General features: G+C 38.3%; 1 protein-coding gene across 1 annotated transcript in view; it reads left to right on the top strand.

Annotated features, from left to right (window-relative positions):
- Positions 1 to 294: 294 nt before the first annotated feature.
- htr7c (5-hydroxytryptamine (serotonin) receptor 7c) overlaps positions 295 to 12,602 on the top strand; it is a 121,655-nt gene continuing 109,347 nt past the window's right edge. Inside the window, exon 1 of the mRNA XM_060907468.1 lies at positions 295 to 752. Within this exon, the coding sequence (XP_060763451.1) occupies positions 295 to 752 (458 nt within the window). The remainder of the gene's footprint in view (positions 753 to 12,602) is intronic.

The raw sequence follows: 12,602 nt of genomic DNA, 5'->3' as shown, positions 1-12,602 counted from the left end.
CACACACACACACACACACACACCTCCAACACACACACACACACACACACACACCCCTCCAACACACACACACACACACACACACCTCCAACACACACACATACACACACCTCCAACACACACACACACACACACACACACACACCTCCAACACACACACACACACACACACACACACACCTCCAACACACCCCTCCAACACACACACACACCCCTCCAACACACACACACACACACACACACACACCCCTCCAACACACACACACACCCCAGCGGGGATTTCCAGCGCCAGAGATGTTCAACTCCTCTCCATCCTCCTCCTCGCTCTTCTTCTCCGCGGATCGGGATCCTGGTGTCTCCGGCGGCTCCTCGCGCCCGTTCCGCGGTGTCGGTGTCGATGATGGGAACAACGGCTCGTGCGCGGAGCGTCCGCTGGAGTTCGCGCCCGCGGAGAAGGTGGCGGTGGGTCTCGCGCTGGCCGCGGTCACGGCGGTGACGGTGATCGGGAACGCGCTCGTGGTGGTGGCCGTGTGCGTGGTGAAGAAACTCCGGCAGCCGTCCAACTACCTGCTCGTGTCGCTGGCGGCCGCGGACCTGTCGGTGGCGCTCGGGGTCATGCCCTTCGCCATAGCAACCGACCTCACCGGCGGGAAGTGGCTTTTCGGGGAAGCGTTCTGCAACGTCTTCATCGGGATGGACGTCATGTGCTGCACGGCGTCCATCATGACCTTATGCGTCATCAGCGTGGACAGGTGAGTTCCGGCGGAACCGGGTCCCAGTTTACAAACCGAACCCTCTCTGGTTCTGATGGCTTTATGCGCCTTTCCTGTGGACACCTGACTTTTAACAAGAAGTAAATACAGGAGAAATAAAACCTTTATTATGCTATTAAAAAAAAAACTTCAAGAATAATTTATACGTCATCAGTGAGCACAAGTGAGTTATCAATCAATCAATCAATCAATCAATCAATCAATCAATCAATCAATCAATCAATCACTTTTTACCCCAGAGAACGAATTGACAAACCGTATATCCTGATCTGAAGCTCCATACCTGGCTCCAGGTGACCTTTAATAGGAAAAACTAAAACTTTAACAGGCCTTAGAATCATTTGTAGCATTATAGACTAGGATTGCAATATTTAATAATTATTATTTAAATAATATCGACTAGCGTTGAGTGGTATCATCTCATCTCATTATCTGTAGCCGCTTTATCCTGTTCTACAGGGTCGCAGGCAAGCTGTAGCCTATCCCAGCTGACTACGGGCGAAAGGCGGGGTACACCCTGAACAAGTCGCCAGGTCATCACAGGGCTGACACATAGACACAGACAACCATTCACACTCACATTCACACCTACGCTCAATTTAGAGTCACCAGTTAACCTAACCTGCATGTCTTTGGACTGTGGGGGAAACCGGAGCACCTGGAGGAAACCCACGCGGACACGGGGAGAACATGCAAACTCCGCACAGAAAGGCCATCGCCGGTCACGGGGCTCGAACCCGGACCTTCTTGCTGTGAGGCGACAGCGCTAACCACTACACCACCATGCCGCCCCATTATTATTATTATTATACATTCCTTTCGGGTGTTCAACGCGTCTTCCTCTTTCAAAATTCTCTCAAAATCTTCCATATTTAACGAAGCAAACCTGGCGGCAATGTTTGTTTCCAAATTGTCAGTCGCTTACTTGCTAGCACGGAAGTTTTACGTCTCTGACATGTGATGTCATGTTGTCTTGACAACCATGCAATATCGTAAACCATATTCAACGCTCATTCTCCATTGTGTAGTGATGTAATACACGTAGGATAAGCGATATGTGAACAATATTGCATGCTGTCAAACCAAATGAATGAAACCTGCTAGAAGGGAATAGAACACGTGTTTTTATTCCATCGAAAAAGTGTCCTCTGTGTATAATAATTCTGGTGATTATTTTTAAAAATCCTATTAAAAAAGTAATTTATTTCAATCTTCAAAAGTGGTATGTAAATGTAATAAAGGCGCAGCGCAGACTTGTGTCACTGATCTACGCCGAGTCACATAAAATACTATGTTTTGAAATTGATAAAATAAATCACAACTCCACCTTCCCTTTGAATAGTTTTAGACCAAACTTCGTAGCATCTTTAGTGCTTTTAGGAACGGCATTTTCTTTCATCATGTGTAATTCTTCCTCACTTACGGTGACGAAGCGATCGGCCGCCATTTTGCCGAGTCGCTCGAGGTGATTATCGAGAAATAAATAATACGAATCTCTCGACCAATCAGCGCATGTGATTTCCTATAATCACCTCTGTAATTTAACAAATGTTTTTCTTAATGAGGTTGGATTTTTGGTGGGATTTTTTTTTAACTACACGTTAGCATTCATTACATATAATGTCTAATCCTGAAGGAAAGATGACTTTTAATAGGAAAAAAACCTAAAAATTTCATGAATTGTGATCATAATTAAGACGTTTGATAATTGATGAGTTTTTGGCAGGAATTTTATTTATTTATTTATTTATTTATTTATTTTTACTTCAAATTTGCAAACCATCTGATTTGAGTTTATACTTCATTACTGTCAACAGGTGACTTGTGATGGGAAAAAAGTTAGCTTTTTAAAAACTTGTATCTGTCGTCCATCAGTATTTTATGGCATCGCTTTTGACAGGTGAGTTTTAGGAGGAACTTTTTGCTTAATTTCACATTTTTTTACCCCAGACAGCTGTTTTAAAACCACTGGTTATGATTTGAAGCGCCATCACTGCGGATGAATGACTTGTATTATGAAAAACTAAAACTGTAACAGGCTTTAGAATTATTTTTATACTAAATGATGTGTTTTTAAGAATGATTTTATGCATCATTGCTGCGAACGAGTGAATTTTGTTGGGAATTTGTTTGCTTCATGTTAGCATTGGTTTAGCATTTACATTTTTTTTTGCTTTTTTTTTCTTGTGGTCAGGTGACTTTTAGTATGAAAAATTAAAACTTAAAGCAAATTAAAATGTAAAACAAATTTTAAAATGGCAATTTTGGCAGGGAGTTGTTGTTTATTTCATAGTTTTACTTTACAAATGTCATTTATGAACCATGTATTATGATTTGAAGCTCAATCACTGGGTATAGGTGACTTTTATTATGTAAAACTTAAACAGAAGTCATTTTTATGCTAAATAACAATTTTTGATGGCTTTATGCATCATTGCTGCGGACAGGTGAATTTTTGGCGAGAATTTTAGACTTCACATTAGCACTGACTGCAGTGATGTCATTTATAAATGATATAATTGTATGCTGAATTGCTGTGGAGTGTTGGTGACTTTTTGGGTGGAATTTTTTTTTTTTAACTTTTAAACATTCTCATTTGTATTTTATTTGTGGACGAGGTGAATTTCAGCTGGAATTTTTTTCACATTTTGATTTTACAGATCTAACCCTCTACTGTATGGTGTTGCCGTATGGCAACAATTAATGATCTCATCAATATTCAGTGCCAGAAAACCTACGTTTTACTATTAATTTGTAAAAAGGTGGATTTTTTTTTTTTGTTTGGTTGTTTTTCACTGTGAAACACGAAATACTGGTAGCCCTTCCCTAATCATGAGATGCTTGACTTTCTCAAAAATGAAGGCTCTCAAAAATGAAGTACAGTTCAGTATTTAGCAAAAAAATTCCTTCAATAAAAAATTCAAACACAATCTGTGGTAAGTAAACGATAAATTATCATCATTAAAACAAGTTTAGATTTAATGAGTCATTTGTAAAATGCTGAAATGTAATTGTTGCCATCTGGCAACAACATGCAAATATGTAATTGAAGTTTGTCCATTCGGCTGATTGGAACGTAATCGGGTTATATATAACTGGGATAATCAAAGAATATATTTTAAAAAAATGTTGATAATACTTCAAAGTAAAAATAAATAAATATATATATGTATTTGTGTTTGTAATTTTAGACATTTTGTAGCCTTATAAGACATTGCAAATGTTTGTCAGTTTGCAAATAAACCCAAATTACAGCTGTATTTTTATGATTTTAACAGTTTAAATATTTGGTTATGAATTTCATTCTTTACAATTAAGATTTGTCAGGAGGAATAAAGTTAAGATTTTGAGGAATAATTTGATATTTAAAGCGAGATGGCCTTTCGATTTCATAAAATCGGCGACATTTATTTCCCTCTGAAATGTGGTCATTGTGATATTTGTTTATTTCTGTAACATCTCACAAAATATCAGGCCATTCTGTGGCTGCGAAGTTATTTAATTTGAGGGGATTAAAGCAAATAACGTGCATGAAATGTGACAGTCAAAGTGTCCAGAAGAACTGTGGCTGGTTCTGTAAGACGCTCAGTAAAACCTACAGATCATTTCCGCATAAAACTGCACTCACTGGACCTCAGACTACTGTTTTTATTTTTTTAAAGCAAAGGGTCGTCTCACACCAAAAACTGACTTTGTTCTATTCATTTATTACGGCTTACTGGTTACTGTTTATAGTATTTTTTTTAATGCTGGAACATTTCATTTCATTACTTTTTAAGGCATTTTTGCTCTACAGCATTTCTTTACATGCGCCTAAGACTTTTGTACCGTACTGTATATTGTGGGCTGAGTGCAAACAGGGACTCCGGTGAGACGAACTATGACAGCGTAACTAAAAGGGAGAGCCAGAAGCAGCAGCCACTTCACCGTCAGCAAACCTGAGTGAACATGTGTGTATGAGGGTGTGTGTGTGTGTGTGTGTGGGGGGGGGGGGGGGGGGGGGGGGATGCGACAGCATCCATACATCCCAGTTTACTGAAACACTCTGCCTGAGGAAACAAGAATTCAGTCAAGAACACAATGTGCTTGGAGGTTTCTCTCAGATCAGTGCTCCAGTGCTGGTCTATAAGAGATATAAATGTCTTATCTGCTGCGAGTGTAATTCTGCACTCGATTATTCAGAGTTAAAGAGATTAGGGTGTGATTAGGGGAAGGCGAGTGCTGTGTGGTTTATGTGAGAACGGAGCTGCACGCTGGGAACGCTTAAAGTGTGCGACATCAGGGATGCTGCTGGACTTGAATTTTATTTCACACAGCTCGCAAATGTGTTATGTGGTCTCAGAGACACACTACCACATCCCACACACACACACACACACACACACACACACACACACACACACACACACACACACACAGTCTTCGTCCTCACCGACGTTCATATTTTATTCAAATTCACATTTCATTAAAGTTTAAGAAGAAACAAATGATGATAAAGCTGTGGAATAAAACCTTCATAATATTTAAAACTTTATAAAATTTATATAAAATATTTATCTTTATACATAAAGTATAGACAATTTCAATTTCTCAAAAAAAACCCATTTAAAAATATAAAACGTGCATTAATATTAAAACATACACACTTTCTGTCCTCATCAGTAATATTTACAATTTAATAAAAAAAGGAATGCTAATACAACATAAATAATCACAAAATATGTAAAAACACGAAAAATAAATATGCAATAAATAAATAAATAAATAAATCATTCCTATGTACAGTCTTTTATACAATGCCCTCCACAATTATTGCCCCCCCCCAAAAAATAAAAATAAAAAAGTGAAGATTCGAAAAATGGTTTGAAAAAATCCACCTTTCGGTGAAGTCGCTTCATCTCATACTGAAAAAATGAGAAAAATCCAACCTCATCTCATCTCATTATCTCTAGCCGCTTTATCCTTCTACAGGGTCGCAGGCAAGCTGGAGCCTATCCCAACTGACTACGGGCGAAAGGCGGGGTACACCCTGGACAAGTCACCAGGTCATCACAGGGCTGACACATAGACACAGACAACCATTCACACTCACATTCACACCTATGGTCAATTTAGAGTCACCAGTTAACCTAACCTGCATGTCTTTGGACTGTGGGGGAAACCGGAGCACCCGGAGGAAACCCACGCGGACACGGGGAGAACATGCAAACTCCGCACAGAAAGGCCCTCGCCGGCCACGGGGCTCGAACCCAGGACCTTCTTGCTGTGAGGCGACAGCGCTAACCACTACACCACCGTGCCGCCCCAAAAATCCAACCTTTAATTGAAAAATGTATTCAGAGAAAAACAAATCCCTCATCAAGGAATAATTATAAAAAAAACAAAAAACAAAAACACACGTGCCACTATTACTGGCATTCCTGGAAATGACAGTGAACACAATGTACCTGAAGCATGTTTCCCATCATTTTAAATTATACAGTATTTTTGAGTTGATTGGAGTGTGTAGGAACGTTCAGGCTGTAATCCATGACTTCCTGATTCACTGGGGAACAAATATGAGGTGACACAGAGACCAAATTCCCTCAACATCAACATGGGAAAGATAAAACAACACACAAACCAAATGAGGGAGAAGAAGTGTGTTGACCTTCAGAAGTCAGGGAATGGTTATAAAAACAACAACAACAACAACAACAACAAAAAAGCTACTCGAAAATGTCCATTTCCAATGTCCTGTTAGGACAATAATAAAAAAGTGGACACCAATTGGAACTGTTACAAACTCGCTTGGATGAACCAGCAACCTTTTGGTCCCAAAGCTGCTTCTCTAACCATCTGCTTCTCCAGAAAGCCAGCAACGAGGTTCGAACCCAGAACCAAGCTGCCCATCTTTAGTAATATTCAGAGTTAAATAAAATAAAAAGTAAAGAAAAAAAGAAATATATGATATTAAATTACTAGAATTAAAAAAAGAATAATATCTAAAATACAAAGATTTTTATTTTGCCCCCAAGTACAGTGAGGAGGGGAAAAGAGGCAAAAGCATCACTGTTGGTGAATTACAAGAAAAAGTACAATTTTGGGATTTCCGAGTCTCCAAACTCACCATCAGACTCCACCTCCATGCCAACAGATTATTTACAAGGTTCCAGAAAAAATATTTTTCTGTCAGTTAACCACAGACGTAAGCACCTGAAGTTTGTGAAACGCTACGACAACTTTGACTGGAACCGTCTTCTCTGGTCTGATGGAACAAAAATGGAGTTTTTTGGCAATAAACACTCGCGGTGGGTTTAAAAAGAAGGATGGCTTTAATGAAAAGAACCCGATCCCAACTGTACAATATGGTGGAGGTTCTGTGATGTTTTGGGGCTGTTTTTTCTCCAAAGGCCCTGGAGAACTTGTTAGGGTCCATGGCATCATGGACTCCATGAAAAACCCAGGACATTTTAAACCAGAATCTGTCTGCCTCTGCCAGGAAACTAAAACTGGGCCGTCATTGGATCTTCCAGCAGGAAGGCGCAATGATATGAAGCATATGTCCAAATCAACACAAAAACAGTTCGCTGAGCACAGAATCATCTTCTGCCATGGGCATCTCAGTCCCCTGACCTGAACCCCAGTGAAAAAGCTGAAGAGGAGAGAGCACAAGCGAGGGATGAAGACCCTGGAGAGATTGTGCATCGATACCTCTTATCCATCAGGGTCGTTGGGGAAGCTGGAGCCAATCCCAGCTGACTTCAGGTGAGAGGCGGGGTTCACTCTGGGCAGGTCACCAATCTTTCGCAGGGCTACACTCACATTCACACCTATGGGCAGTTTAGAGTAGCAAGTTAACCAAACCTGTATGTGTTAGGACACCAGAGGACCAGAAGGAAACCCACACAGGCACAAGGAGAACACACAAACTTCTTACATTACATTACAGGCATTTAGCAGACGCTCTTATCCAGAACGACATATAACATACCCAGAGCAGCCTGGGGAGCAGTTGGGGGTTCAGTGTCTTGCTCAAGGGCACTTCAGCCTTTCCTGCTGGTCCAGGGAATTGAACCAGCAACCTTTTGGTCCCAAAGCTTCTTCTCTAACCATTAACCCATGGCTTCTTCAGAAAGTCAATGATGAGGTTCAAACCCAGAACCATGCTGCCCATTTTTAGTAAAATTCAGAATTAAATAAAATAAAAAGTAAAGAAAAAAGAAATATATGATATTAAATTAATAGTATAAAAAACAAATAATATCTAAAATACAAAGATTTATAAACATAATATAAACAATCACAAACCATTTATATGTAACTTTCATCTGTAAGTGTTTTACAAAAAAATGTAAGCCATTTAATTTTTAAAATATTTATTAATTTTTGAATGAATAATTATTATTTCATGTATTATTTCAAGCACTCGATTATTTGTTGAATACTCGATTCTGATTTGTTACTCTGTAATTTCTGAATAGCAGACCGCTGCTGTGGACAGAGACTCTGGAGAACCACGCCCGGTCATATCAATCCGCAGGAAGAAGTCTGGTAAAAAAAAAAATGTTGCTTTAATAAACAAATTAACAGTGATTTTTCAAATATTAATTTTAAGGTTTGGTTTAACATGAATTATATTGCTAAGTTAAGAAGGCAAATCTTAAGAAAGCTACGGCGTTTACGTTGCTATGGAGACAGCTCCAACTGTCGAATCTAACAAACTATTTTACTTCCAGAAACAATAAAATGATCAATTTTGTTAGTAATTAGCTGTGTAATACAGCAAGACGGTCATTATTGTGAATTATTATATATATGGGCCACTTTTTCCATGAAATAAAAACGTGTTCTATTCCCTTCTAGCGGGTTTATTGATGGCATGCAATATTGTTATCATATCGCTTATCCTCCATGTATTATGCCACTCTCCCCAATGGCGAATGAGCGTGCAGTATTGTTATAATATTGCGCATTGTCAAGATAACACGACATCACACGTGAAGCTCCAATGACAGAACTTTTCTATTGCGCATGCACATAATCATTTCTTTGTTGGCCGGTAGAGAGAGAAGACGGGGTTAATTCAGTGCTTGGTTTAAGCACTAAATAAATAAACTGAATCTAAAGACACGCTGAACTCCTGAAAGGCTACCGAAACTTCATTATATATTCTTCATTCATATTTGCAAGAAAAAAACAGACCAACGGACATCGAAAAACTGGAAAAGAGAGCAATAGTGGAAATATTGTCAAAGTACTACTTGGAGGTGAGGAAAAGTGACGTAGACTTTTACAAGAGGCCTTCACTCGTGGACTTCACTCAGCAAAGCCCTTTTGTTTTGAACAACTGCAATGGAACAATTAACTACGACCAAAAGTAACTTTAAACTTGAACTGTAACCTGGATATAGCTTGTATACAAGTTGGGTGGTTGTTCAGGCTTTTTGGACTCATACCATTTTTATTGTTAGAACTTTGACTTTGTACAGTACATTGGATTGTCAGAACATTGAATTACATTTGATAAGAATCAGTATTCAGTATTGGTAAGTTACTGCCCTGTTCTTAACTTTTTGTAAAATCTATAATTGTTCCATCAAATGTGTATGTATAATAATAATAATAATAATAATAATAATAATAATAATAATAATGGCTGGCGTTGAGTGGTATATCAGATATATTTCATTCAGCTACTCGTCTTTGACTCGTTCAGTATCATGCTAGCTGAATGGAATATATCTGATATACCACTCAGTGCCAGCCAATATTATTTAAATAAACCCCTGTGATGCCGGAAGATTTTATTTTGCAATACATTTACAGTTCATTAAAATGCAAAGAAAATGCAAATGCAAAGAAAATTTCCATTTTATTAAATTTGCAGTAGAAAATATTAAATATTAAATTTGAAATATATATATATATATATATATATATATATATATATATATATATATATATATATATATATATATATATATATGAGTGATTCCACGCTTATGGGTACTGAAATGGGGACATGAACTTATTTTTAAAAATTCACCTAAAACCATTTCTTTTTTTACCATCAGGTCACAAAACATGTAATCTTTAATGAATGATATGTTAAAAGATAACTTTCATTTTCTGAGATGTAATAAAAACATATTTATATGCCAAAGTCAGAACGTAACAGAAGTGTTGTGGACATATATATTCTCAATTTTAACAATGTAGAATTACTTTTTGAAACATAGGAAGGTGATGTTTTAGCAAATATAATTAATAAACATGTGTAGTAGAATAAACATACACATTCTTTCAATAAGATTAACATGGTATATAGCGAGATTGTAATTAATTTGTAACAGACGCGAGATGGACAATCGTAACAGAAGTAATGTAACAGACATCATTTTGGAACTCATAGGCTTGACTTTGGCATATAAATATGTTTTTATTACATCTCAGAAAATTAAAGTTATCTTTTAACATATCATTCATTAAAGATTACATGTTTTGTGACCTGATGGTAAAAAAAGAAATGGTTTTAGGTGAATTTTTAAAAATAAGTTCATGTCCCCATTTCAGTACCCATAAGCGTGGAATCACTCATATATATATATATATATATATATATATATATATATATATATATATATATATATATATATATATATTTTTTTTTTCCCTATTATTTCCCAGCTGGGAGGTCCGTATGGTGAAATACCGTGACCGAGGTCTTGAAAGTACTGAACGAGGCCCTCTGGGCCGAGGTCAGTATTCAAGGCCGAGGTCACGGTATTTCACCATACGGACCGACCTTAAGCTGGTAAATAATATTTTTTTTTCTTTACCAAATTCTAACAGAAAACGAGAGCGCCCGAAAGGGAAAACCGAGCCAAGCCGCCATTTTGAATCCTCATTCATGGCTGTAATGCCAATGGCTTCCTCCTCGGTATACAAGTGCACTTCCATGGCAGGAAAAAAAACTACATTTTGCCGCCTATGTAGTCCCCTATTTATACAAATAGGAGTCATTCAGGATTCAGCCATGTTTTTGCTCGGTGTTAGCAAGTTACAGTTTTTTAGCTTTCTCCTGAAATGTTTTATTTTATTTTGTCTTCCTCAGGGTAGTAAAGCTTGCTTTCACTGTGAACACTGTCGTTATCGCTATCCATGCTGTAAAATGAATGCTATTCTCCTGAGAAATGCGAAAATAAATGTTGACAAAAAATGCTACTATGTTTGTTGTTGTTGTGAATGAGCGAGTCGCCAGAGGTCCGTAACCGGGGTCCGTAACTGGGGTCCATACCATAGGATACGGACCCGCTCACCAGCCAATCAGAGCGCAGGATTTGATGGAAACCGGACAGCGAAAAAAAAAATATTAAATATAATATTAAATATGAAAAAGTAGAATATTAAATTACATTTTATTAACTTTGCAGTAAACAAAGCATGTAGAAACCTATATATAAAACAGAAATATAAAAATACAACATAAGTAGTCAGAAAACATACAATTTCTTTTATATATTACTTCATCGAGGATGTGTTTTGTTTTTAAAAATGAAACACACAGTAGACAGAACCAGGCCATTTGAATGAGGTCTGTTCAGAGCTGTGTGTCAGGAGACGACTTTTCACTGATGAAGAAAAGCTCGACTCCCGTGTCTCTTGGACAATTACACACAAAGAAGAAGCGCTCAGTGGTTTTCCAATAACGTCGATTAAAATCAATTGAGCTTCGGTGAAGGCAGAGCGGCGCAGATGCATCCTGCTTCCCTCGTTCGCACTGCCTCATTAAGCTCCATTTACGGCTTCGTGATAATCTTTCGCAAAGCTTTGCTAAAGCCTGAATAATGTTATTGGCTATTAAGTGAATTGTGGAAGGGGAAAGGAGCTGGAACTGAACTTAAAGGAACAGTAGACCGTTCCGCATCTCTTATATTTCTATACCCGGAAACAATCACTAACGGCACGATGACAATCTGTTATATAATACAATAGTTTTATCCGGGACACTTCAAAACACTGTTGTTTGTGAGAGACTGCTTAAGTGGGTCGGTGTATGTGACATTCTGGTGTATGTGACGTTCCTGTGTTTTTCTACTTCAAAATGAAAGCAAATCATATGGAACTGGCTTTTATTTCAAAAATCTCTAATTCTCCTTTGCTTATGTGTCAGTAACTCAGAAAGCGAATGAATGATGCTGAAAGATGTGGATCAATGATGACTGGGTAGATTATACACTCACCAGTCACTTTATTAGGAACACCCATCCACCCACCTGCTGTTCTGTTTGATGCAGTTCTCGAATCAGCCGATCCCTCGAGAGCAGCACGATGCATCTAATCATACAGATACAAATCAAGAGCTTCAGTTAATGTTCAAACATCAGAATGGGAAAATTTGCAATCTCGAAAGTGTGACTTTCTTTCACTGTGGCATGGGTGTTGGTTTGAGCCAGATGAGTATTTTTTGGTTTGAGTATCTCAGAAACTGCTGATCTCCTGGGGTATTCACACACAACAGTCTCTAGAGTTTACACAGAATGGTGCGCAAAACAAAAAAACAACCATCGAGTGAGTGAACGACAGCTCTGTGGGTGGAAAATCGCCTTGTTGAAGCTGCCAGGAAGGATATAGTAACTCATATAATCACTCTTTACAACCGTGGCGAGCAGAAAAGCATCTCAGCATGCAGCAGAAAACAGAAGAACACATTGGGTTCCAGTCCTGCAGCCAAGAACAGGGATCTTAGAATCAACAACAAGTTTCTATTAAAGTAGCCGGTGAGGGTAGATTGGCATGGCGTTCTTTCCAATTCCGAAGACATGATCTGTACCTAGCAGGAAGCAG

Source organism: Neoarius graeffei, chromosome 24, assembly GCF_027579695.1.
Source record: "Neoarius graeffei isolate fNeoGra1 chromosome 24, fNeoGra1.pri, whole genome shotgun sequence".
NCBI classification, from domain to species: Eukaryota; Metazoa; Chordata; class Actinopteri; order Siluriformes; family Ariidae; genus Neoarius; species Neoarius graeffei.
This window is presented reverse-complemented; position numbering and strand designations above follow the sequence as displayed.